The 27871-nt window shown below is 41.3% G+C and overlaps 2 protein-coding genes across 2 annotated transcripts in view; both read right to left on the bottom strand.

Annotated features, from left to right (window-relative positions):
* Window positions 1-478: 478 nt before the first annotated feature.
* On the bottom strand, window positions 479-1500 carry gpr6 (G protein-coupled receptor 6). Its single transcript, XM_086189598.1, has one exon. The coding sequence runs from the start codon at window positions 1498-1500 to the stop codon at window positions 493-495; it is 1008 nt and encodes a 335-aa protein (XP_086045724.1). The 3' UTR covers window positions 479-492.
* A 7631-nt stretch (window positions 1501-9131) lies between these two features.
* Window positions 9132-27871, bottom strand: part of fig4a (FIG4 phosphoinositide 5-phosphatase a) — a 47314-nt gene continuing 28574 nt past the window's right edge. The window contains exons 18-24 of the mRNA XM_086188778.1: window positions 27468-27526; window positions 25367-25514; window positions 25106-25189; window positions 23595-23793; window positions 18436-18521; window positions 14102-14176; window positions 9132-10031 (exon numbers count right to left, since the gene is read on the bottom strand). Coding sequence (XP_086044904.1) covers window positions 9854-10031; window positions 14102-14176; window positions 18436-18521; window positions 23595-23793; window positions 25106-25189; window positions 25367-25514; window positions 27468-27526 — 829 coding nt within the window. The 3' untranslated portion in view covers window positions 9132-9853. The remainder of the gene's footprint in view (window positions 10032-14101; window positions 14177-18435; window positions 18522-23594; window positions 23794-25105; window positions 25190-25366; window positions 25515-27467; window positions 27527-27871) is intronic.

Genomic DNA, 27871 nt, shown 5'->3' with positions numbered 1-27871 from the left:
CTCTTTATTCCTCTTGTAGAAAATGTACATCAAAGACATTACGATACAAAAAAATTGGAAATGGCACACGGTACTCACAAGTTGGAACAACAAGGGCTTTACAATACTGCTTTGGCATTTTAAAAACAAACAAACAAACAAACAAAAAACATTGAATAAAGTGCAAGTTTTTCCATTCCTTTTTCTCATTGAAGTACATTCGCGGGTTTTGTTTTTGTCTATTTGCACAGACATTTCTTGTTCACAGGGTTTCCAAAAATGTCATCCTAACTTGTAGTGAGACATATTTAAAGTGCAGATACAGTACGAGACATGTTTCTAGCATCACCCCCCCCCCCCCCCCCCAAGCACACACCGTCAACTGTAAGCAGATTGTCGATGGTCACAGGATGGTTTGTCTTTTGCTCTCTTTTTCTCACACACCCTAACACACACACACACACACACACACACACACACACACACACACACACACAAAAAGCCCTAACAATTTTAGACTTCGCTTGGGGATCTCGACCGGTAGGCGCCGTTGGTATGAAAGCAGCCACAGAGAAGCATGTAGATGGAGCGCTGGATTTCTGTGTTTCTGTAGGCGTAGATAATCGGGTTAATCATGGAGTTGTAGGTGGCTGGCAGCAGTGTGGCGTAGGTGTACACTGATGGATACTCCCGTTCGCCAACTAAACAGTAGATGGCAAATGGAAGCCAGCTGGCACCAAATGTCCCCAAGATGATAGCCAAAGTAGAGACCCCCTTCTTGGTGGCGACGTAATGCGATGTTGCAAAAAAATGTTGCTGGAGTGCGATCTGGTGTGCGTGGCGACACACGATCTTACAAATCTTGAAGTAGAGGGTTAGCATGAGCACAAAGATGGCAAAGAAGAAGGTGGCTAAGAGCGTGACGTTGCTCCGGGTTAAAGGGCGTACGATGCTGCAGGAGGAGGGTTCATCCAGGCAGTTCCAGCCGAGCACCGGCAGCAAACCCAGGAACAGAGACACCCCCCATGTCCCCATTAACATCAGATGTACATACTGCAGCGTCTTCTCTGAGAAGTAAGTCAGGGCGTTGTAGAGGGAGAAGTAACGGTCTACTGTTATGGCCAAGAGGCTAATGATGGACGCCGTGAAAGAGGCCACCAGGAAGCCTACAGTGATAAGGCTGATGGTCTCAGAGGAGATCACATACTGAAACACAAAGTTCAGGATTAATCCCATGCCGGCCAGCAGATCTGCTGTGGCCAGGCTCCCGATTAGCACAAACATGGGAGTCCTGAGTGTCGGCGTGTAGAAGATGATTGCTACCACTATGGCGTTCTCACAGGCGATGACGGTGCCTGACATACAGAGCATAATGTCCCACGGGTTGATAGTGAACTCTAACGGGGCGGTGGAGAACTCCAGACTGCTGTTGTGCTCTGGAGACTCAGCCTCCATCCACTGGAGAGCTTCCACCGGCACAGGAGTGGCAGAGGAGTCATTCACCACCAGAGACTCGTTCATATCTCCCCGCTGGATGCTCTTTGTCCTGAGGGCAGCAGGAGAAGACAGAGGGGGGTTTGAAAATGATCATTTAAAGATAAACCACTCGAGGAGTTGGTTATTATTGCTGACGAACAACGCTGGACTTTACTTGTGCACAGAGAAGCTTACAAATACATTAAATTATATATAAATGATATATTCAAAATCAAATAAAGCAAAACTTCCAGTATAAATCCACTCTAACGCTTCAGCCGCAAAGAAGCTGGTAAAATGAAGTCATCTGAGTGAATGAACCCTGACACATCTCTCAGGACACTCGTCGAAGTGAATGCAAAAACATGCTGCTAAACTTAGTTAAGTCGAAAACAAGTGTCGAAGGAAAAACTGAGATCAAAAATCGCACACAACTCAAATTCAAAGCTGTTTTAGGGAGAATTTTCCCCTTCAAAGTTACTCATGGTGCTGTCATAGAAGCTGTCCATGGTGCTGAAACCCCGACCGGCCACCTGCCTCCTCCCAGTCCGGCTTTAGATACTTTAATGAAGGTTTATTCAGTGTTTTAAGCTCAGAAGTGGCCTCTTTTTAATACCGGATAAGTCTTCTGTCTGCAGACATATTATAAAACTTCAGTCTGGCGCGTTTAATTCTCCTTATTTTAGTACAAACTCTAAGCTGGGAGCATTGGTTTTCATCAGGAAAACCAGAGACACTGTCGGAGCCTCCTACCTCCGTGACTGAGCTCAGGTCGTCGTAGGTATTCGAGCCCCTCGTCTGACGGGAACCGAAGAGCAGCCTCGCACCTCTGGACCCTCTCAAGTGAAGCCCTTGGTCTTGTTGTGCTTCCCACGCATGGGACACACATCCAGGGCAGAAGTGGTGTGAAGCATTGGCCGGTGATCAGCTCGGCGAGGAAGGCGATAATGACGGCGAGGAGAAGGAGGATAGCGGCGCGACCACAGACGAGGACGGAGAGTTTTAAACCCCGGTGACGTCACGGGAGGGGGGGCGAGAGGGAGCGAGAGCCTCTGAGTACCATCTCACTGTTGGCAACAAGCATTCTGCAGAATTTCTTTCTTTCTTTTTTCCACTGAGAAAATGAAAGTGAAGAATGTCGTTCTCCACAAGCCCAGAAGAGCACGGCTACTGAGCGTCAAGCGACATTTGTAGGCCTTGCAGCCGCTGCACAATGACAGACTGCTGGATTTCAAGCGTTTAATCCACGTGTTGAGATTCAGCGAGCCTTCTAATCTTTAATACCTGCTAATTTCAAAAGTCAAGGAAGAATTTATATTCGTTCTCAGCGTGAGGCTACAAGCTGAGGACTGCTGTGAATTACAAATCCTGGTTCGTTTCACTCAAGGGAGTTTTCACTGTCAGATGTTAGTGTGCAAGTATCCTTGCACAAGGTTAGCATACATTCATGTGTGCACTAAAATAAGGCTGAACCTGGTTGAAAAAGCATCCTATTGTTATTATTTTTTGACTGACATTGCATTTACAAACATAATATTTGAAGGAATTATAATATTTGAACCATGATTCCGATTTTTAATTGAAAAATTTAATTATAAATATATATGGGAGTAAAGACGATTCGGTTGATTTTTTTTAAAATATAGTTTGTTGAATACAGTTTGAAAGCCAGTATATCTCTGTAGCACATACTTTTTTTTATAGACACATTAACATTTTGCTAATGTTGCATCTACTGAAGTAAAGTAAATTGCAATTTTGTTAAAGTTTCGATGTGTTGTTCAGACCTATTTACAAGCCGGTCTTAAGCCTCCGTACAATTCCACTTCCTATCAACAGCGTGCAGCCCCCTGTCTGTCAGCTGTTTATAGGTCATCTGTGTTTTATCTAAAACCACAGCAGCTTGGGTGACACCAGTTGTCTGCTCGTTTTCATTTGATTTCTGTTAGTGCAGTTTCATTGCAGATCCTGTTCAACCGCTGGTTTGCCCTTTTCATCAAAAGCAGAAACATGATCACCTCTGTCACCTGCAGCATTAATCCAAAAATGAATCCGTGCAAATATTGAGCTACCAAAATATCCATATCTATTCTGCCATCAGCAGCCCATTCCAGTTAAACATCCGGTTGCTGTAGCAACCCGCACTGGCACAGTCCCGTAGCAGTTGCCTCGACTGCCATTGTTCTGCTCACAATTTTGTGGCCAGGTGGGCACTCTATCCACTTTCCAAATGCCCCTATTGAACCAGGGATAGTTGTTATCGCTACTTTACGTGTGTTTGCCATTTGAGTTGTTAGAATTAGATGTTTCTTTCCTTCATTGTAGTGCCGCTGTCACACTGAGCTGCCTGGGAAGCCTGTTGCTCGTGGACTCACTGCACATGACGGCAGATTTATTAGGAGATTTCACTAGTTGTTTTGGGCATCATGCGAACCCAGGCACTTACCTGGTCATTTGACTAATCCAGCGTTAAACCGTCTTCATTTTAAAGGTATATTGTGACACATCTTTTTCTGATTTGAACCGGTTGTTGCTTCCTGTGAGAAATATAAAAGCCATCTCCTGCTTTGATGCTCTAATGCCTTTAGCTTAACTCACTGCATGCCGATGCAGATAAAAGCAGAGGTTGAAACCGACTAAAACCTTGCGACAGGTATTGGTAGTCATTTATGGTATATGAGATTTTGACTTTGCCCAGAGGCAATAACAGCACGTGCCACTAATGCAAATGAAATCCAGAACTTTGAAATGGTACACAACCCGAGTTTAGAAATCTAAATGGTTCATTGTGCAGCCAGGACAGAAAGTGGGAGTTGCAGAAAAGATTTCTTTGAGCCTCTGGAGAAAAATGGAGGCATGCTCATGATGGTCTAACAGTAGGAAAAGTCAGAGATATGGCATAGAACAACCTGTGACCTCCACCTCTGGGGATTTTAGATTCACTACCTCATTTCAGCACCTTGAACAATATGTGCTCTTCCTCTAAGTCAAGTAGCTGCAGAACTAGACGGTGCAGAATGGTTGATCACCTCGGTGATCCACTTGCACCCCTTAGATTTTACCCTGTAGTACAGTTAACACAATGATTTGCATGACTGAATAATACAACAGTTCAATTCAATTAACTGCCTATAAAATGTTAGAATAATTACTGTTATCATTTCCATCAGTTCACTTCAAACATCACAGTCCCCCTATATATATATATATATATATATATATATGTATATATGTATATATATATATATATACATTCAAACCATTAATGATCCGATTGTTCCAACTGTGTTTGTTAATATTAACCTTTTTCATTATCATGTGATTGAGGACTTTCCTTGTTTCCCTCTCCAGAAACCTAAACTCTGAGCAGAGGGATAGATAATACATTGATTTTACACAATTTGTTTTCATTTACCTTTAGAATACGACTGTTTCTAAAATCAATGTTTTTACATCTCACACTTCTACAATTATGTGTCGACTAACAATGGACAAAATGTTGTGAGAGAAACAGAGCAAGAGAGAGAGAGAGAGATGTGGGAGGGACAATGACATTGAAAGCAGCATAGTAATATGGTAACCAGTTTTGGTTTCTAGGCAACAGCTGTTTGGCCACCTGTTTTAGCTGACCATGGGTGTGTGTGTGTGTGTGTGTGTGTGTGTGTGTGGGGGGGGGGGGGTTCCTGTCTTCATACATAAACTTAATGGTCACATGAAGTGCCAAGTGACTCATATTCTAAAAACAACAACAACAACACAAACAGGCAAATATTAAACTGCACATAAACCAGAATACAGTACATTTCATCTAAATTCATTTTTGATTATTTTTTAAATCACAGATATTGAAGCGCTGCACTGCTGCTGAAACACACACACACACGCACTTGTTCTTGTTCTTTGTGTGTGTGTGTGTGTGTGTGTGTGTGTGTGTGTGAGAGAGAGAGAGTTATAAACAGGCTGCCATCAGTTGCAGGATACATTTATTCAGTCATACCACTGCTGAGAGGTTCCACTAGAATGAGACACCTGCCATTTGGAATATAAAAACATGAGAAAAACATGACCTCACCTAACACACACACACACACACACACACACACACACACACACACACACACACACACACACACACACACACACACACCTTCAAAACAGCCCTTTAGGGATACAACATACCACCGCCCCCCAACTGACCACAGTCCCCATAAATGTGGAGAGTGATGTGCTGTCCATGTGCCGCTTTAAAAACACACAGTGACTCATCCAACAATGAAAGGAAATACCCTTCTACAGATATTTTTTCTAGAAAAAAAAAACAGAAGAAAAAAACCTGAACATGCCTCTAATTAAACCAAATGAAGTGCCATTAGTGAGGGAGCAGAGACAAAGAACATTCAAATGATGGAAGATAGTGAAGTATGGGGGATGATTACATTTAAAGAGCTTCAAGGAATTAAAAAAAAAAATTCACTTCCATGTGCCGTGACACGTGCGACCAGAAAAGCTTAACGGAGGAATATCGCAACTCGTACTGTATCTATTTTAAAGTACAAAACAGTGTCCTTTTCTCCAACAGATACAGAATAATTCCTTTTAATGGAACCCTTCAGTCCACTGAACAATCAAAACTAACAGAACCACATTAAGGTCAGGGTCGTTCTATTTTCTCCACTCAACTCAAACATGATGATCGTGAATTGACCTTCAAAAGGTATTACTGGCAACAAACAACAACAACAACAACCCAAAAACACTCTGTTCGATCTTTCCCTTTCAAATGTGGGCCAACGTTTGCTTGAAATCTTTTCCACATTTGCCTTAAAACTCATTATGATGATACATTTCTACGATATTCTCACAAAAAGTCACCCTCGGTGTTTCCTGCCTAAACCTACTGATGCCCACCAGCATGAGTGATCAGTCTGTCGGCCCAAGTCACTGCAGCGAGAAGAACCAAAGTTCATTTTATTATCAGTGGAAAAGGCAATATCAGGACAGTCGTGACAATGCTGTGGTAAAGGTTATTACAAGGTCGGTAGCAGCAGGTGAGAGAGTAGGATCCTACAAACATTCCAAAGATGGAGATGTTGTGCTGCGGCAAACTCATGTAAGATGCATTAACAATTAGAGAGAGGTTGAAAGAAGCATTTCCAGGGCGAGCTGGAAAAGAAGCATGAAGGTGATGTATGGCAAGACACTGGTGAGTTTAGGGAGAGCGGGAAGATTAGGCTGAGATGGAATAGGAAGAGTGGGAGTTCATGGGCTTGTTTCCCTTGAGAAAGACCCTTTATCTGCCTGTATAGACCAGACCCATCCTTTTGTCTACCTGTACAGAACAAACCCATCCTTTTATCTACCAGTACAGAACAAACCCATCCTTTTATCTACCAGTACAGAACAAACCCATCCTTTTATCTACCTGTACAGAACAAACCCACCTCTTTATCTTCCTGCACAGAGCAAACCCATCCTTTTGAGTACCTGTACAAAAGAGACCCGCCTCTTAATCTACCTGTATAGAACAGACCTGCCTCTTTATCTACCTGTACAGAACAGACCTGCCTCTTTATCTACCTGTACAGAACAGACCCGCCTCTTTATCTACCTGTACAGAACAGACCCGCCTCTTTATCTACCTGTATAGACCAGACCCACCTCTTTATCTATCTGTACAGAACAGACCCGCCTCTTTATCTACCTGTACAGACCAGACCCATCCTTTTGTCTACCTGTACAGAACAGACCCGCCTCTTTATCTACCTGTACAGAACAAACCCACCTCTTTATCTACCTGTACAGAACAGACCCACCTCTTTATCTACCTGTATAGACCAGACCCGCCTCTTTATCTACCTGTACAGACCAGACCCTCCCCTTTATCTACCTGCACAGAGCAAACCCGCCTCTTTATCTACCTGCACAGAACAAACCCATCCTTTTATCTACGTGTACAGAACAGACCCGCCTCTTTAACTACCTGTACAGAACAGACCCGCCTCTTTATCTACCTGTACAGAACAGACCTGCCTTTTTATCTACCTGTACAGAACAAAATCAGTAGTCCCGCCCCTTTATTTCAATCGAATAAGCAACAGGCAAATTAGAGTAAGGCTGCAACCAATTTGTTTCTTACTGTTCCTTCTCTTCTGCTGCAATGTCTGTCTTTTTCACACAGCAATGAACATGCAGAGTCAGGAAGGGGGAGGTTGCATGATTCTGATCACATGGGTCTGAGGTCAAGGATTTTCGGTAACAGTTCCAACCATCCCCGGTCTCCCCCAATTATATTATTTAGCTTTTAATATTATTTGTTCTGCTAATGTTATTTGTTCCCTACATGTGCAACATGTTCTACAATGACAACAAAATGATTCTCATCTATACCACAAAAGATATGGGGTTGAAAAAAAGCACAATTATATTAAAGATGTTGGGTGATTCAACTTCATTGATATCAAAATATAAAGAATAACTTGGTCATATTCCTAGCAGTGTTTGAGATAACATTTAGTGCTTTGTGTAGGGAGGTAAACAGAAAAATATGACTAGAAATAGAACAGCTTCAACAGGGTTGAGTCACACTTAATTGACAACAATAATATCAGTGAAACCAACATCAACAGACCAATCCACACTACACCGGACCCTACCAGTTTCTCCTGCGGGTGCTGGGCTCACAGGGGGACGAGCCCATGTATCCATTTCCCATGGGCGAAAGCTCGGCCACCAAGGGCCTGGCTCCAAGGTGGGGCCCCGGTAACCCTCCGGACTGGGTACGCAGACTTTTCCTTTTATTCCTCATGAGGGGTCTTCTGAAAGGTTCTTTGTCTGGCCCTTCACCAAGAACCAATCTGCCTTGGGAGACCCTACCAGGGGAAAAACAGTCCCCGACAGCATCGCTCCTAGGGTCCTAAGGGCACTCAAACTCCTCCACCATGATAAGGTGATAGTCCCAGGAGGATTTAATATTTAGACTTAATATTTAATTTTTCTTTTACACATGAAAATATTTTTAATAATTTATGTCTTAAATGTGTGGGAAGATGAGGGAAGTGTTTGGACATTGATTAAATTTATCAATTTGAGAAGTAATCTAGGTTTTTTATGCAGCATCACATGGAAATATTTGTCCTGCGGATACAAAAATAGAAGATGGACATATCATATTTTAACCTCTGTAATTTTTTGGGGAGGAGGGGTTTAAATATAGCAAATGTATTATTTTGCTTTAATTCTCCTGACATTGTCCCTCACATGCAGAGGCAAATCTCCACTTCCCTCCCCCCTCATCTTCAGGCTCACGAGGCAGAGACGCAGCGACCAGTGGTCAGTCAGTATGCATGTGTGTGTGTGTGTTTGTTACAGAAGAGGCAGCCTTTGTCGCATTTCACATTTTCTAACACCTGTGATTGAATGAGAAAGTGTGTGACAAATTGCACTAAAGTAAAATAGGGTGCACAATGGGTGAAAGGGGGAATTAGAGAGAGAGGAACTGAAAGTTGAGGAGAATGGGAGGCATGAAAAGCAATTACAGAGACTGCATGAAAGGAACAATATTGCATTTTGTTCTTACATGAAAGAAGAGAAGGGGGAAAATGACAAGCTAATTGTTTGTCACACCAATCCAGTCTGTCACACAAAGATAATAAATGATTGTTTAATGTATAACAACTATACACAATAATCAGCAGACATCCAAGAAATACATTTATGCAAAGTGAAATCTGTGGGCAATCTTTTGTGAGTAAAAAGGAACCGATAAAAATCAAACACATCAAGTATGAGTGGATAAAGTCAGCAGGGAATCAAGTAAATTCAACTTTCTTGATGTACATAAACAGTTTCTATCCATGAATGTTTAGCTTGAGGCTAACAACAGCAAAACTCCAAAAAAATTAGCCAAAATCGCAGTGTTTGATTCCTAGGAGGGAATAAATCTCTTTGTGAACTTGAGAAACCTATCAGTGAATATTTAAAAGGGGGAAAAAAAAAGACTTTTTGGGTGATGCATCTCTTCAAAGATTCAAAAATAATTGCAGACAGGTTAATGAAATTTTTAAAAAGTTGCAGTTAAAACTGACAGGAAATAACGGGACCAACAAATAAAAAAAAAAAGAAGAAATCGCAATAAACCAGCCAGTTAAGTTGTGTTTAAAAATAAAAAGATGACTTGGATTTATTAAAACTGACTTTCTTCAGGTAAAAATCTAATTTTGTCAAACTACTTGATACTTGGATTGCTAACACACTACTTTAACGGTAACAGGGAGCCACCTCCCAACAGGAGGAATGTCAATTAAGTTCTAGAGGAACCTCCACCGGTCTTGCGTGCATTCAGAATATTGACACAGGCGATATGGATGTTGGTTGATCCTGCTCATGTTGTTTGTTTGTGTCACATGTATCTGTTCTTGACGTACTCCCTGTATGTCAACATGTCCTCCCTACACAGTGGCCTCACTTGTCCCTGGCCAGTCGTCACATGGCTCTCGAACACGCTGCGGCTATCGCTGTCGACCTGCGGAGGAGAGACGGCGTAGATGCTGTCCTCTGGGAAGCAGGAAACGGGCTCTCTGAGAGATGGAGACAAGGACAAGCAGAGAAGCATGTTCAGTTAATTTTAGAAATATCACATGGGGGCAGAAAAAAAAAACAAGCTGGATTTTCACGTCGGGGAATGTTATTATCTATAGCTGTCAAGATGAAAAAAAAAAAAAAGACACAGCAGCAGAAAACTTCTTTAACAAAATTCAGCATCGATCTGCGGGAGACAGCCAGTCATTAAGAGAGCTGTTAATGGAAACAACATGAGGATGAAAGAGATGATTTTACAGCTGTATTACTCATATTTTCTCAGAAGCTAGACTCTAAAGCATGTCTCGTCATCTTCAAGGTGGATTATCGTCTGTGTGCTTGTCGGGTCATTCGCTCAGTCAGCTGGTCCAGAAGCAGCTGAGGCCTCGGTGAGAGGCCGCCCAGACACGCGCGCCTACTTCAAATGTGACTAGGTGATGGTCGGCCGTGCCAAATGAGATGCAGTGACAATCGGAAGAAACCTTCATTTAAATCATGAAGTCACTGACATCAATCAGACTTAAACTAAAGGTTTTATGTGATTAAGTAAAGACAGAAAGTTTAATAGAGACCCAGCAACCTAGAGGTGACCAAGAGGTTGAGAAGTTTTTGGAATCAAACAGGTTAACAGCTTCTCAAGCTCGTGCTAACAACTGAGGACTCTAACGCCCCCTTCAGCCTTTCCTCATGCGTTATTGTACATTACATCACATTACGCTGATGGAAACATGGCTTTATGAAGAGGCGGTGGATTCAAGGAGAAACCTGAATTTATGAGTGGATGAGATGACCATGCCTTCATCATTGGGAAAAAGAGGTCAATGAGTGATCTGCTTCTGCCTTCTCAGTCTTGAGATCTCAAACCAACACCTGAGGGAGACTTTGGACCAACATGGAGAAACAGCGCTCGCCACTACCATCTTAAAGGAGCATGCAGTTTGTTTTTGTTTTTTGGTGAAATACCCTTATTGGTAGGAAGATAGATACTCCTCTCTCCTCTCTGTGTATGTTACAGAGCTCCAGACTAGCACCAGACTGCTGAAAGCTAGGTAGCTTAGCTGCAATAAACACTAGCAGTTGGGCTATAAAGAAAGCCTTCACAGATGTCATCGCATACACTTTCTTCTTCTCCTGAAAATATTCAAACATGAAGTAACATTTTGGAAGTTTCAGTTTCTTCTCGGGGATGCTAAGTGCTAACCTAGTGCAGGAAAATTATTAGGAATGGGACAGCTGACTGAATGCCTGGCAGATATCACAGCTCAGCTCTGAAACGTTTTCGGTTAAATTTGGTGAAAATATGATTTTAAATGAAAATTATTACATAATTAATGATCGCATTTTTTCATGAAATAAGATAATGCCAGTTAAAAAAGATGGCGGGTAAAAAAAAAGTAACGAAGCTACATATACCACCTATACGCTGAAAATAAGATGGACCCTATGTGCTCGTAGCCCAGATATCAGGAACACGCTACATTTCAGGGGGATGGTGTGTAGCTCAGAACACATCTTGACTTGTTAAAGAAAGAAGAGTCAAGAAAATAATCTCGCTTTTTATAATTCATTAACGTGATTAAATTAGCAGTATATGAGGGGTTTATTCGAGTAAAGAACGTTTGTAAAACTCAACTTATTTAATTTTTACATTTTTTAAAAGTCATTTGATTTCTATTGTGTTGTAAATTGATTCGTCTTACGCAATGCAGTTGAAGTTTGGTGCAAATTACAAACTCACACACACTTGTGTTGGTGTAGTGATATTAAATCCTGTGTGCACTTAAGTAATCCACCCTACAGCACTCGATTCTTCTCTAGCCAAAATATTTTGTGATAGCGATGAAGAAAAAAAATCATCACACCTCACTGATGCTTCCTTCCTCTGTGGAGCGGGGTGACACTGTTCCACGAGTGAAAACATGTTTGGGATGTGGTAAGAGTATCTTAAAATAGCATGGTTACACAACACACACCTGTGAGACCTTGTGGAACTGACATAAGGAAGGCACTCATAGATGGTGGAATCACGAGTGAAGATGTGGACAAACAAAAGAGAGAGAGAGAGAGAGAGAGAGAGAGAGAGAGAGAGGGTTGCTGTTTACCTGGTGGCTACAGAGGCTCTTTCATACTCACAAGAAAACATCTGTATCACATCCATCTTTTTCTGGAGTGTAATAAGTTACAAACATTCCAAAAGAGAATTGATCCAACCATAAAAATGAAGGGAATATGTCATCTTTTCCACGACCCTTTGTACGAGTTGTTAATTCTCCTCTTATCATCATCAGAACTGTTACTCGATGTAGGTGTCGGGCCTCAGTTGTGTCTTTACGTGAACTGACAGTAGCAGCTATGATTATATATCCATTCTATATTCACATTCAAGTTGACACATGTAAATCATTTTTGACACGTTTCTAATACGCTGCTAGGTTCTCTTATAATGATAAAACACTAATTGTAAACTGCACCGTACTCGTACCTGCTTCCACTGTGTAAACTCACTACGACTTTAGGGATTCCTTTTGGTGCGTGAAAGAGGGGTTCAACCCTCGTACAGTCCTGTTAAATATCGTTCCCTGGTTGTTGCCAAACGTGCACCACATACATTTGTCATGGTGACACGGTAACCAACAGCAAGTAGGCACGTGTGGTTTAGAGTCGAAAAGAAAAGTCTGATTCATGTTGGTACATTCTTCAAGCTGACCCTGCGTCTGTTTTTTCTTTTCATGCCTTCACTTCTCTTTAATTTCAAAACCTTCAACTGATCTTGATGTAAAACCCATCTTGTACCCCGTCTGCCTTTTATAAGAAATGGCTGGCAATATAAACCTTCTTGCTCATATTTCTTTTACAAACCCGGTGAACTGAAATCGCTTTTCTTTCACAAAGACGAAGAAAATCCCTGCAGAGCATTTCTTTACATTCTTGTCCATTCTGCCTTGGTTTAATTTGACCAGTTTCTGCTTCTTTCCATCGATCTGCAGCCCTGAGTATTGAAGAATCTCTCACCTGGAGAAGAGCTGTTCCATATCACACCCTCAATAATACGTCATTACGATTCCTTTGCATGAGAGACGGTTCTTCACGCTGTCAGTCATTTATATATTTGCACCATTTAAACATTGCCCGAAGTTGTTCATTCTGCAGCTGTGTTATGAGTGCTGGGATTTTTAATTTGCGTTTTCAATGGAGATGTTAATTTTGTGAGACAAATTTCCTTTGGCTCAATCTATTTGCATTATTCAGTCTTTGCAGGATGAAGTGTTTGCACCGTTCTCTGAAAATCCGTCCATGCTGAGGTGAAGCGGCAAAAAAAACCCATACAAAATATCCTAAAGTATTGGGTTGGTTTTAGAACTTCATTTTAATTGGCGCTAATGTGTTGGGTAGACAAGCGTTCTGTATGTTATCAGTCAATTAGTCATGTGTGTTTAAATGTTGGAGATTGAATTTAGAGATTTCAACTCATCTTAAACGTCAGTGCTAAAGCTGAGGACGGACGTGTGGCCCGGTGTGTTAACATCGCCATCAGAGCGACATCATCAAAACACCGGAGGCTGTTTTCTTCAAGTCCCTGCGGTGTTGTAACATCAGCATAGTGGATGCATAATACGCGTGTGAGAAGAATCAAATGGAAAAGAGTGTACGTGAATGAGCTGCAAGGAATAAGCTCAAGACGAAGAGGGACACCGTGCTGTTTATTTTATTTTAGTATATTTATATATATGTACACAAACCCCTTCATCCAAGCTGCAGTGAACAGGAAGGCGCAGGTTGGCCCAACTGGGAAACAGCAGGGATTACAAGAAGTGAAGGAAGAGTGGTTGCTTAGAAGAGATTAAGATTAAAAGAGTGCACAGCAAGAAACCACCCTGGACACCACTTAGCGGAAGCAACCTGCACTTGACTCAGGGCTACGGCAAAAGATGAGTAGTATTTCAGAGCTATAATACAGAACACTACTGCAAAGATGTTACACGTGACTGAGGATCACTGAGCGTGTGGTGTTTTGGGGTTCGTTTGTTTATTTGTGTCGGTTTGTGTTAAAGTGTCACGTTTTACTCACAAGCAGATGATGTTTACTAGGTTTGTGTGTTCAGTTCTCTCCACTTGGTGCTGGCTCTCGCCCAGATGAGCAAACCTGCAGAAACACACACACACACACACACACACACAATCATCACAGGAAACTGCTATAAGTTAGAATGAAATGGAATACATCTTTAATGTCCACTGAGATGGACATTTGAATTCGGCTCAGACACAAGAAACGAGCTGTCAGTTAAACAAAAGAGCAAACCTGCTCACTTTAGTCATTAAAACGGTTCGTGTCATGTCTGTTGCACAGACCTCATCAGTCACTCGGGAATAAATTACGTCTTAATACATTTTTTAGTTGCCAAGGAGACTTTCTATATAGAGCCTGCTGGAGCTTCAAGGCTCAAACCTGGCAGAGGAGAGGACGGGAGCGGATACTCCTCAACTTGGGGTTTGCCAACTATTTTGTTGGCTATTGACATAATCCAGAACAAATTTTCATAGTTAAAAAAGGACACAATAAGAATTATAGACCTAAAGAGAACAAACAAAACCTGCTGTAACATCTACGGGGAATGTGTATTTTCATATAACAATTAGAACGTACGGACGAATACAGATAATCATCGTACTGGAGTAAGAGGAGTTCATCTGTGGAGCAGCTCTCATGAAGAAATGAAGATATATTTGTGGTGAATCATGAAGAAAGTTCACAATATATTTTTTTAAAAAAAAACAGCACATAGAAGGTATAAGATAGAAATGAACACCACTAGCATGACTTAGAGGAGGAAGTGCCACGAGGCCTGCGTGCTGCTGCGTTTGTTTTCTTTTAAACTTGCTCTCTGCCCATGTATTGTATTTATTTACTGTTTGTTTTTTAATTTAACCTGATGTATAAATTAAATTTGACTGACTGACTGAAGTGACCACAACACTAGTCATGACAATGAACCGATTTGCTGCACAGTGGAGGGAAATTATGTAACAGGTACAATTTTTAAAAAGGATTTAAAAAAAAAAAAAATTGAAACTGGAGTGATTTGAGAAGAACGTTAAGATTTATACTAAAGTTCAAAAATTCCCCGGCTGACATTACATCTGCTAAGTTTTCTTGAGAAGATAAAATCAACTGTGAGCATTTCTTCAAAAAGTATAAAATGTACATTCAGAGAATCTCAGCAGGGAGTCAAGTACCAAAATGTTTCCACAGTTTCCCCAAGTTAGCCCACTCTTAAAACTGGCTGTGTTTTTCAGAAAATATACAGAATCATGAACGCTCAGAACCCCGTCTGGGGTTTTTTTTTTTGTGTGTGTGTGTCTGTGTGTTCGAGTTAGTCAGAGATGAGCAAAACAATGTCTCTAAGGTTCCAACCACCTCATCTCAAAATATCAAATTTCCCCACGGATGATTATTCTTTCACAAAGACGCAACAATTTAGAGTCCCCCTCTGGCTCTTGCTTATGATTTTTAATATTAATGCAGTGATTAGCAGAGCTCTGGCAGCAGCTAACCTCACTGGAGCTGCTCCAACTTCCATACTCAATAATAAATGCACTTTAATTCCCATTATGTGCCACTGCAGTAGGGATATGAACAACATTCTTCACCACAATTTGTAATTTTGCCTCCCCCCCCAAGTCAACTCCCCATCTATCACATGGCAAAAAAAAAAAAAAGGGGGGGGGGATTCCAGGAAACTCTAATAAGACATCAACATAAGATATGAATGTTGTGAGTAAAATCAAGCAACACCTGTTGGGCTATGAAAATGAAGCTTTCTTGGGAAGCGTAGTTTAAAGGTTCAAGGATGAGCTGATCTAGTTTTTGGTTGCCAAAGATTATTCATTTTTATTTTTTGGGACGTATTGGCCCACATTTATCCAACAAATTGCAGAGGGTACAATCATTTCCATGCAAACCTTCAGCATTCATCAACTTGAGTGTGAGCGTACGCGCACATTTTCACACTCGTGTGACCTGACGCTGCAGCACAGTGAACCCGGCGTTATGAGACCGTTCTCACGGCCGTCTGAGAACACGCAGCCTAAACTTGTGGTGATGGCAGCGGTCATCGGGATGTTGAGTGTTCTGATGCGCACAAATCAGCTTGTGTTTCCGATTATCTAAGAATAATCTATCGATGATGAGCGCCCTTCATCTATTACATATAAAACATCCGCTGGCGTTGGAGTGATGGCGGCAACCCTGTTGACCATGTTCTGACTTCCTTTTAGTTCACTTTTCAGTCGCATGAACTGGCTGGTTCCGTCCATCAGGTGGCGTGAACGTCTCAATCGGCTGGAGGTTTCGGAAACTAGAAGGTATAAATGACGACTGTTGTTTGCCGTCGTATGCATCAACAGCAGGTTGTTCGTTGCGCCCTGATCAAGGTACCGCTGGTTACACAGATCACACATACGAGTCGTGAATCCTACGCACAGATCTGTGCTGGTTTGTACTCTTGATTGTGCCCTTGTGATTGTCAGCTTTGGGACATACTAATATACCCATGGCTCCGCCCCTAAAACAACATGCACTGCGCTCGTAAAAGGTGTGGAACTTGTAGTTATGACATCACAACCCCTCAAGCCTGCTCATGTTTCACATACTTCCATTGGCCCGTTATATTTATCTTTATCTTTAGTCTGACATTTGTTGTAAGTCACATTCAGCCCTCCACACACACAGGTCATAATAAGAATACCACAGTAAAATATGAAAGATTACAAAGAATCTATCAGAACCACCGAGGTTCACGTTGCAGCCTGCGAGCTCCTCTTAGTCAGCTAGCTGAGTTCTTTTCTTTTTTTCTTTCCACAACACCATACACCGTACATTCCATTACCCTTTCCAACAAATGAGCCAAAATCAAGTATCAGAGGCCAAAAATGATACAAAGTAGCTCCTGAATAATGGAAACAAAACAACAAACAACAGCATTCAAAAGGACTATGAAGATGAATCAGCAAATGTTAGCGGTGAGGTGAGAGTTTTAATTCGCTGCGTTTGAGCTTGATTGAAGATGCTAAAGTGGCATCTGACTGTTCATCTGGACAGTGTCCCAGTTTAAAAAAAAATACTGTTTCCAATATCAAAACAGGAATTCTGGCTTCATTTATTCAAAGCAAAGAGAGGGCCGGGCTTTTATTTGAGAGTTTGATCAGAAACTTCTAATTTCTCCTATTTGATACATAAATAACAATAATAATGGCTTCTCGACTGACGCACCATTCAAATGGAACAGCACCTCTCATTTTATGTGACATGTCACAAAGTAAAATGAAATATGAAGTGCGCCATCATCCACAAATACATGATATCAGACATGTAGTTCACATCCAAAGAACAGACAGTTGTGTTCAGTTTCATGTGGGTGATGATGATGATGATGATGATGATGATGACGATGATGGCGATGGCCACTCACTGTAACTCATCGCCGACTTTAAAAGCAAACAGCCAGAAAAGGGACAGAATTAAATCCCCAAAAAAGGACGGACGGAGAATGAATGTCGGGGGTTGAAGGAAGAAAGAGGTGGACAAAGAACAGTGAGGTCAGAAGTGTGATGTACACAGCAGGGTAGACATTACAATGTCCTCTGGGCACACTGACCCATATCCCCCCGAGGGGACTGCTGACACTGACTGCTTGTTCCTCCCCGTCTCTTCAATACACCAGGTGCATTATCAATAACAATAAAAAGAAAGCATTTTCCTCAACAACAGAGGTTTTGGCTGAGGGAGCCGAGAAATAAAGCGCAAGCTTTCCCTTGACAGGCTTCAACTTGACACCAAAAGGCACATTACAGTGCCAAACAAACAGATGTCAGACTGAGCTGGTAGACAGAAGAAACAAACAGGGATCCAGGTCAGTGTGTTGCTTTCCCCGACTTGGATCAGTCACCAATCGCTTGTATTTCTATATAACATGCGTCAGTTATGTAACCCGTTTCACTGTGTGACCTGTCAAGATTTTATAAAAACAGAACAAAAGCATTCATTCTTTACCCCCTGTGAGTACTGAGTGTGTTGAGTTCATTTTCTTCATTATATATTTCTCTTCATTGTGTGAAACCTTTTGTTAACAACTTAAGCATGGACCCAGGGACAGAGCTAGACGGTGTCTAACTCTCCAAGCAAGCGTATACAATACAAATAATGCTGATTTTTCTTTATCCAATTATGTAATTTGAATATATCTGAGTCTGTCTTGTCTTTGGGACTGAGAGCTTCCATTTCTCACATATTTCATTGCTGAGTGGATTAAAACACGAGGGGGGATTCAGAGTTTCCCGTCACTGAAGCTAACTGGATGGAAATGGAATCTGGTTACGGAGTACGCGTGATGCACGTCTTACCGCTTGTAGATGAGCAGGTCTTCCTCAGCAGGAAACTTGGACAGATCAAGTCCGTACGGCTCCTTAACTGTCTGCAGCAGGAGCTCCTGAGGAGGCGAGAGGGGAGAGGTCACAGGTCCATGTGATTAAGACACAGAAAAACAAGGCTTTAACAGACACACTTGTCACTTCAATTTGTTTCACTCTTCCAAGTACAGCAAGTCAAGAAGCAGCCGCTTAAGAAAGGTCATCCGGTTCAGCTCCCTCTCTCAAACTGATTGGCTAATTAGGAGGGGCACACGGAGTGTAATATAAGCAACTGATGATAATATGATGAGGTGCTTTTATGTTCTCGGAGACCCTGCCCTCCTGGGGTCTCTGCACACAGTGTTCACAAAATAATAGGAATTAAGAAGCCAGCAGACTCAAGAGGTCATCAGAGGAGCTCAGGTTGGCAGAGGATAGAACGCTTTAAGTAGGAGGGCGAGAAGGGCACAGTGTGTTATACCGAAAATTAGAGCGAGAGAAAAAAACTACAGCTTTGTAAATGTTGATAAAGGGATCATGGGTATACATGTACTGTTAAAAGGCATGAAAAAAGATTAATATAAAAAAACATAAGGGCATGTTCTTTCTCCCTCTGTTATTCAACACACTACTGCAGAATATATAAGTCAACGGCTCAGTTTGCTAGATGGGTTTATGTTCATGTTATGAAAATGTCCTTAAGTGTGTGAAAAAGCCACGCAGCTGCAAACTAGAGCCAAAGATTTGATGTTGTCATCTGTATTTGTACTACAATATCAAGGGCGGGAAGAAAAATGAAGACAGAAAGAAAGAAAGCGTTGCTGTTTCTACTAAATGGATGTATCTTACTCTTACACCACCCATCCATCCATCGTCATCTTCCGCTTATTCCTACACATTAAGGGTCGCGGGGGGGCTGGAGCCTATCCCAGCGTCAACGGGCGAGAGGCGGGGTTCACCCTGGACAGGTCGCCAGTCCATCGCAGGGCCAACATAGAGAGACAGACAACCATTCACACTCACATTCATACCTACGGTCAATTTATAGTATTCTACTCTTACACCCCTTCGGTAAATTCGGTAAAAATCATTTGGATACTTTTTTTTCTTTTTTTTTTTTAAATAATCTTGCTTACAGGTGGATAGACAGACAAACTAACTCAATAACGCAACCTCAACATTACGCCACCAACAACTTGCTGTAGGAACAAAGATGTTCCATCATCAAAACTAGACAAGAGAAGAGAGGGGAAAAAAACCTGCTTGGCCTCACGAATCCCAGTTTCTGTGTTGACATGCTGGCAGTAAAATGGAATCATGTGGAAACAGCGTGAATACACCGTACCTTGCGTGTCACGTTGTGATGCTGTCAGCACAGAGTGTTTTCTCGGTTCACATCAGACCATTTAATTTATCAGACTGCTGCAGCAGTGTAATCCAAGTGTCTACAACAGCTGCAATTTGTGGCGTTGTTGAACTTTCGCGGGTTTTGTACTCCTAGAATATTCCGTCAACCCTTTCACCTCTCGTTTCAACAGCACCACAAATTACAGCCTGCAGACATGAGTGAAAAACAGCATCAACAAAAAAAACAACCTGAAGATGATAAAGATGATTTATTGCTGGACAGAGATGCATGATATCAACATTTGTTTGCCAATATCTTGATGTTTCACAATTGATACGATTACGGCTGATATTTACTGAGATAACCTGTACAAGTTTATAAGACATTCATGTTTGGGCTGTACTGAAAAACACATGTATCCATTGTGAATTTCAAGTAAAGTTTTTCTTTCTTACTTGGATTGTCGCATGGAGAAATGACCAATATCTGCTGATGCGATTTCTCTAATCCTTGAAATGTCAACTATTTTGACTGATGTTGCAATTGCTGCTTGATTTGCAATATTAGAACCAACGATTTTAAGTTGTCATTCTCGTTTTCACTAAAAAATAAAATAAAATAAAGCAACTATAAGGATAACGGTGTAATATTTGAGGATATGTGTTTCAAACAGAGAAGAATGCGTTGACAGGACATCTCAGCTGCACCACAGTATTAATTTTAAATGGTATTTTGATACAATTGTGCCTTCTTGCAATGTTAAAAATTGCAGTAGGCCACAATGTGGGTTGGATTCAATTTGAATTAACAGCACAGGCCTAACGGAATGAATTATCTAGATACATCTTAATATTAACCACCTCCACATCAATAGGCTGCTCCTGTAGATGAACCTGACTTTAGAATTTTGAGATTTAACAGAGTAGCTTAGAACACTTCAGGTACTTTAAAAGTCTTGCTAATACTGCTAAGGAAAAGGATCACTTCAATAAAAGACAATCCTGGAGATATATTTTACCGTCCCTCAGTGCTGCAACTCAAAAAAAGGACTTGTTATGTAATAGTGGAGGCAGGGCCGGCCTAAAGCCGTCGTCTGCACCACTGTTCTCGTGGACTGACACTGCAGCCAAATGCTTATCATAATCAATTTAATGCTCACTGTATTTGTATTGATCGGAGGTGTGTGGGGAGGAGAGAACGGATGAGGGTGTTCCGGGATTGTGTCCAAGAAACAACAGCTGTTAACACACACGCACACACAGACGGACACAATCCCCAAAACACACAAGACTCTCAGTAGCAGCCTAAATTGAAGCACATAATCATTTCAAAATACACACACACATACACGGAGCACCGTGTAAACAGACAGTCATATGTACACACCCGCACGCATTGCTAATCTAGCCATGCTCATGCGAGCACATGTATGCCCATACGGAGGGGAATATGAAATGAGCATGTGTAATTACATGGCAAAGGTAGTAATGATCCAATGTTTAAATATTTCAATAGTTTTATGTTCTGCCGGCACCCTAGCAATCCATTCTGAAGGGGGGACAGGCTCAGAGGCAGTGACATGAGACGCATGGGAGTGAGGGTGTGCACCCAACACGTGAGCCAAGTGTCCACACCCAAATATTCATGACCAGCTCGTTGCTCAAGGCTCCCCGAAGACAGAGGAGAGAGAACCTGAGGAAACAGCATCATAAATCAAGAGGGGAAAGAGACAAATGGAGCACCAGGGAAAAGTCTTTTTCCTCCAACAAGATCAAAAACGGTGTTGAAATTTCCCAAAGCCGAATCAAACAATCTAGAATTTCAATATATGCTGGGTTTCCGTGAATAAAAATGCGTATTTAAAAAAAAAAATTAGTATCCATCTGTTTGATTCATGCTGCATACATCAGCATTTGGCTGGTAAAAATGAATATTACAGGTGAGGTTCCGAAAGAAGAATATTTTAATAGCTTAGGTATATAATCACGTTCTATGAACACTTTTTTATGCATTTAAAGATGTTAAATTCCTTGCTGAGAGCATGATGAGATGAATGAAATAGCCAAGCGATGATGAGACTGAAAGCGAGGGGAAACTTTCTGGGGTGCAAGATTGTATATTGACGGTTGCACTTAAGTTGAAAAGGTTTAACTTCTGTGCACAACTCCTCCTATCTGACACATCCTTGATTCATTTCAAACTGGAAACAATTACATTCCGTGTGCCATCACTGTGTGTGCCTGTTGTTTGACCACCAAAATGTTTCCAGGTCAACCTGAAGTCCTAGTTGACGGTTGTTATATATTTAAGAATTCCCTAAAGGTGTTCATGTGAGGTGACAGGGACCTTGACCTTCCACCATCAAAATCTCAACGTTTGTTGCAAATTTGAAGAAATTCCCTCCCTGTGTTCCTATGATATTGTGTTAAGGTGACAGAAGCACAACCTGCAATCTGAAGGCCTGTGTGGAGGCATTAAAATAGTTCAGTTTCTAACAAAAGGCTGAATGAGAATGCGCAAACTGCCAGAGCTCGGAGAGAAACGCAAGATAACGCAGCGGTCTTATTATAATCTTTACGTCTCAAAGTAAAAAGTTTATTTTTTTGGGGGGGTAAGATGGTTTCATTTGTTGAATTGCACGTAGGGCTTGCTTTCCCCTTTTAATGATTTAATAATAAAAATGCACACATAAGATGATCCAATGAATTTTCAGAGTGGTCAGTCGTGGGATAAGGGATCTCACAGAAACCGCAAACAGGAAATTAGTTTTAAATTACATGTTTGCCGCCCCCCCCCCCCCCCATTTCAAAAAATACAGCCATTATGAGTGAATCATGGATGAATCACTTCACTCTTGTTGATGTCATAACTCCTCCAAATAATGGCTGCATCAATACTGACTTGCAAACTCTTACATTGTTATCAGCAATCAGCTTGTCGTATACTGTCATAAACATTTCAGATGAGAATATCAAAGGGGATGCTATCTCCTGTAAGTTGGATTCATCCTGCTGACACACTGACCCATATATTCTACCTGTGCTGATGAGGTGCTTGTTCTCTCTCGCATGGAATCTGGGTCAATGGGTGCTGTAAATGTGCAACCAGTCCACCTGGGGCATGAGACAGATACCGATATAGTAATGAGAGGCTCTGGGAATGTGTCAAATATATACAATGCACTGACCTTCAAAAAAAAAAATCATTTTGGATATGATGAACTACGCTGTTGAGTCAGAGACATCAGCACCAACAGAACTAATGCCGCAGGGACTCAAAGATAAATATGTGTCCATTTTTCTGTGTTACTTTGTTATGACATTGGTAGCCAATTAGAAGAAGGTTGTTACAAGGGTATGAAATGCCTGGAAAGCTCAAGCAGTCTTAAAGACTGTCCGGGGGGCAAAACAACGATGAACATGGCTACAAGGTTTTAATAGGAAAACAAGAGAAGAACAAAGAATTATTTGCCAAACAACCAGAGGTAAGCCCTTATTTGTCAGAAGCAGATTGAGAATTTTCCAGAGGAGATTTCCCTTTTGGATTTTCAGCCCTCTTAAAAAAGTAAGGCTGTCAATCCACCTGCATGTGACCACAGATCACCTGCCATCCTAAAAGCAGACTGGCTCCCACTGCGCATGTCCTACATTCAGGGTTAATGATACCTGCGTCTTGGAGGAGGAAGCCATAGAAGACAGCTGCTAAAATTCCCATGACAATATTCCTGGTGCAATTTGTGCTTTCCTTCGTTTGTACATTTGGAAAATGTATTTCCAGGTTTATCAGATGCTTTTGCTTTTCGTACCTCTTGAGTGCGACTGCTCTCCCCTGACTCTGTTAGCAGCTTGATTGGGGTCGAGCGCTGGGACACAGATCCATCATCATCCCGATCTTCCTCAGAGTCATCCTCTGAGGTGCTGGAGATGGCCTCCTCACTTGGGGGAGGAGGTGCACTTGCTGCAGTCTTCCTCTGTAGCAGTGTCTCCTCCTTGTTGCTTTTATTACTGCAAATATGCATTAAAACGGCAGAAAATTACCATATACACAAACACAACAAGTCCAGCTTCCTCCCACAGTCCAAAGACATCAGGAGGGGACGAGGCTGACTGATACTCTAAATTGACCGTAGGTGTGACTGTGAGTGTGAATGGTTGTCTGTCTCTATGTGTTGGTCCTGTGATGTACTGGTGACCTGTCCAGGGTGAACCCTGCCTCTTGCCCAAAGGCTGCTGGGACAGGCTCCAGCCCCCACTGACCCTTAACAGGATAAGACGTAGAAAATGGATGGATGGACAAACACAGCGTAGTACTGTGCATGCATTCTGAGAGAACTTAGCAATACGCAGCACACTAAATCTATTTATTTTTCCTGTGTAGTTCTCTGTTGGACAGCCTGTTCTGCCCTGGATGTGTTTCAGATTTTTATTGCTCCATAGCAGCTTGATTTTTTTTTAAGTGTCTTTTAAAATAATCGTGAAAATTATGGCTCACAAGTACACCAGGTGTCTAACTGGCGAGAAGATCTGCATTAATCTAGTTTGTCTACAGGAGTGTCCATTGTAAACATATACTCACTCACTCACTTACTCACTCACACCCACACACTCACACACACACGGCGCATATATTCAACATTGTAGATGAATTCAAAGCTGTGTTCTAAACAAAGACCGGAAAAAAGGGCAGAGTTTTGTTTTTGGTTACCTGAGAACATGGTGTCAAATAAATCTGTGTGTACGAGGACATGATGACATGGGATTTATTCAAGTAAAAAAAAACAGCAAAAACCCCACACAAATACACACACACAACACAAAAACAAAAACAGCCTCCTGAAAAAAACACAATAAATGTGCATGGACACAGACTAAGGTTGCATTTACACAATATGGTACAAGTGAGCCAATTTGGGTTTTTTTCCCCTTCTCACGATTATCAAGGACAATTGTCAATAGCTGGCTGAACCCATTTCGACTGATTTTTTTTTTTTTACATTATTTAATGTGATATTTCTCAGTTTAAGTTAGCTTATGCCATCCTTTGCTCGTCTTTACTACGTATTCTCCTGCTTGTGCACTCAGCCCCACTAAAAAATAAGGGCTTACTTCGTTGGGTGAGTTTAAATAAAGGTTTGAACTGAACTGAACAAAAAAGGAAAATGGCTCTCTGATCCTTTCACACCTCAATTAAATATGGAAACAAATTAATCTGATATTTGCCAGTGGGATTCATCTAAGATGGCAGAATCTTCAAAAACAAAACAAATGCGGGATGTCCAACATTTTCATGTGTAAATGCAGCCTGAGGGAGACTCACCCCAGCACTGACTTCCCCGTCTCCTCTGGCTTCCGAACTGTGAATGGACTTGGATCCACGCCAACAGTTTTGGGCATAAATTCCCTATATGAGCACAGATGAGAGGGAAACCCATTAGATCAACACAGCAATTATTAGTTATGATATGTTTGGAAAAGAATTTGTTGGAGGTGTTCTCCCCTTCAGACAAGTTTCTATTGCCAATGTTTATAAAAAAAACAAAAACTGAAGTGTCTTTAGTGCACGTGTGCTTATTAACACCTTGCAGAGTTGGTCATAGCGATGCAGAAGGTGTCATCGAAGGAGGTGAGCTCATATGGTTTGAAAAATTCTGTGTAGGTGTCGGTACTTTCATCGAAGTGGTTCACTTTCTTCACTTTGATCTTCTTCATGGTTTCTTCACAGGGGACTAGGTGGGCACACGTGAACAGAAACGAGAGGGAGGAAAAAACACGATACAGTACAAGTCTGGAGAGATTTCATCACCATGTCTTATAAAAAGGACCAAAACCAACAATGAACAGCCCCACCAAACAAATCTTGCCTGAGGAGATTGAGAAATTAAACATTTACTGATGTTTGAGTAACATTTGTAACAAACTGCAGAATCAAGGTTTTATTAAGTCTTTAAGAACAGTGAAGGCAAGGTGAAGTATTTACAGCTTCAAATGTGTTTGGTGAGAACTGCAGGAGGTAGAACTGAGACAGAATAACATGTTCTCTGTTTTTATTTTACATTTTAAGCTGTTCAGCTGTCAGCTGGTGTTGGTGACGCACCAATAAAGGTGAGAATGATTTTTTTTAGGTCGTAAACATAATTTAGCAAAAAGAAATCCCCCAAAAACTGGCACTGCAAATGACAAAACAGATTCTACAATTTCAACAACACATTTGTTAGACATGGGAAAACACTGGCCGCCTTAGATCGATACATCGCAGAAACTGGTGCGGATCTGAGCGTAGGAATCTCCTTCCGAGGAACCTGCTGTACCACATGAACCACGGTGTACAAGTAGCTTCTCTTGACACCTTCACAGGTCAATCGAATCAATGAAAAGTGGAATCAAATGAAGTCCGAAAAATGCGGTGGTCAATCAGCCGTGGTTTAAATACTTAAATGGCTGATGCTCAATTGTCGCTGAATATTTACAGAAGTTAGCGAGCGTGGGAGGGGACGCAGAAGCACCACTGTGTACATCAGAACATTAAATAACACTCGGAGTGATGAACGTGTGATTTTAGTACATACTGACACCTTTAAGTTGAGGGTATTTACAGAGATGTCGGATACATTTTTTTCCATTTTCATCTTTCCGGACCTTTTGGAATATATTTTAAAAAAATTACTCCAGAATTGGACAGGCTTTTTATATATCGAGTTTCATTTTTTTTTTATTTCTAATCTTGTGTTTCCTGTTTTGTATTTTCTCTCCATCATAATAGTTTCCATCATCTAAATCTGTATTGCCTGTTACTTTGGTGATGACTCACAATTTCCCTGTTGGGTGTAGCGTAAGCAGCAAAGATGGTGACAGGTTAACCTGCACTTGACCCACTTGTGCACAGTTTGAGACACCAAACACAGCCCTGTGATGAAAAGCGTCCCTGCATGGTTATTGGACGACAGCAAGATTTGAGGAAAAGTGTCTGTCCTGTAGTGGGTTGAAAACTACAGCTAAACCTCCTATCTTCACCTTATTTATCAATTTAATCTATATTTTCTTCAACATAGAATCCTTGGTTGTCTTGAAAGGTTCTATATGAGTCTGAATTATTACTAATAAGGATCATACAAAATGGAAAATCCACAAAACAGAAAAACTGACTATCCACTAATCAGCCAAAGCATTAAAACAACAGACAAGTTTTGAGAATAATTCAACAGCCATGTGATATAACTTTGTAAGGGTGATATTGTCAGTATTTCTTACATTTTTTTTGAGAGCACTAATTTTGCTGGCAGTTTTGAAGGACGTAGTGTTGGAATTATTCTGTGTTTTATCTCACATTTTTGCCCATCACATTTATTTGAATTAAGGTGACAACATTTTAGAAGCAGCTCCCAGTATAAGCCAACAGCACCTAAGCCTCCAAAACACAACACAGTTAATTAAAAAATTGAACATTAGAACTCAATGAAGAGGGATTCGTTCCAAGGCTGTTGTATTATACTCAATACAAGACCTGCAAGTGGTTCTAAAGCTCTGGCTTTGTATAAAATGAAACGCTGTAATTTCTTAACCATCCAGCTACAGTTATTTGGGTGTAAATACACACTAATTGAAGTGCACACAAAATGCAACCTCAACTCAAGATAGAAAAACTCAAAATATAAACGGATCTAACTTTCTGTTGAAGATACCTTCGTCATAGGCCACAGGAAGATAGGACAAGATTCCTTCTGACCACCAAAGTGTGTAGCTGGAGAAAAGACAAGACACGCAAATGTGTTAGCACCTTCCGAAAAACAAAGCTAAACAAAACAACAACAACAACGACAACCCCTGCCACTGCCACGTATTCTGCCATCTGCCCAAACCCCCTGAGGAGCTCGTATAACCTAGATATGAAATTTGGTTTGGCTGGACCACCTACTGCACAACTCCTGAATATGTCAGCCTTTTATTCAATACCATCAATTTGTCTGAATGCACTGATGGTGATTAAGTGTTTGTCGGGCACCTTTGAGAGCAAAAGCGCAGTGTGTGTCACGGCAGAATCCAGAGCAACTCTTGCCCTGCTAATTTCTTGGGAATAATGGCAGAG

Source organism: Aulostomus chinensis, chromosome 20 (genome assembly GCF_037954235.1).
Source record: "Aulostomus chinensis isolate RoL2024-O1b breed Wild chromosome 20, RoL_Achi_v1.0, whole genome shotgun sequence".
In the NCBI taxonomy this organism is placed as follows: Eukaryota; Metazoa; Chordata; class Actinopteri; order Syngnathiformes; family Aulostomidae; genus Aulostomus; species Aulostomus chinensis.
This window is presented reverse-complemented; position numbering and strand designations above follow the sequence as displayed.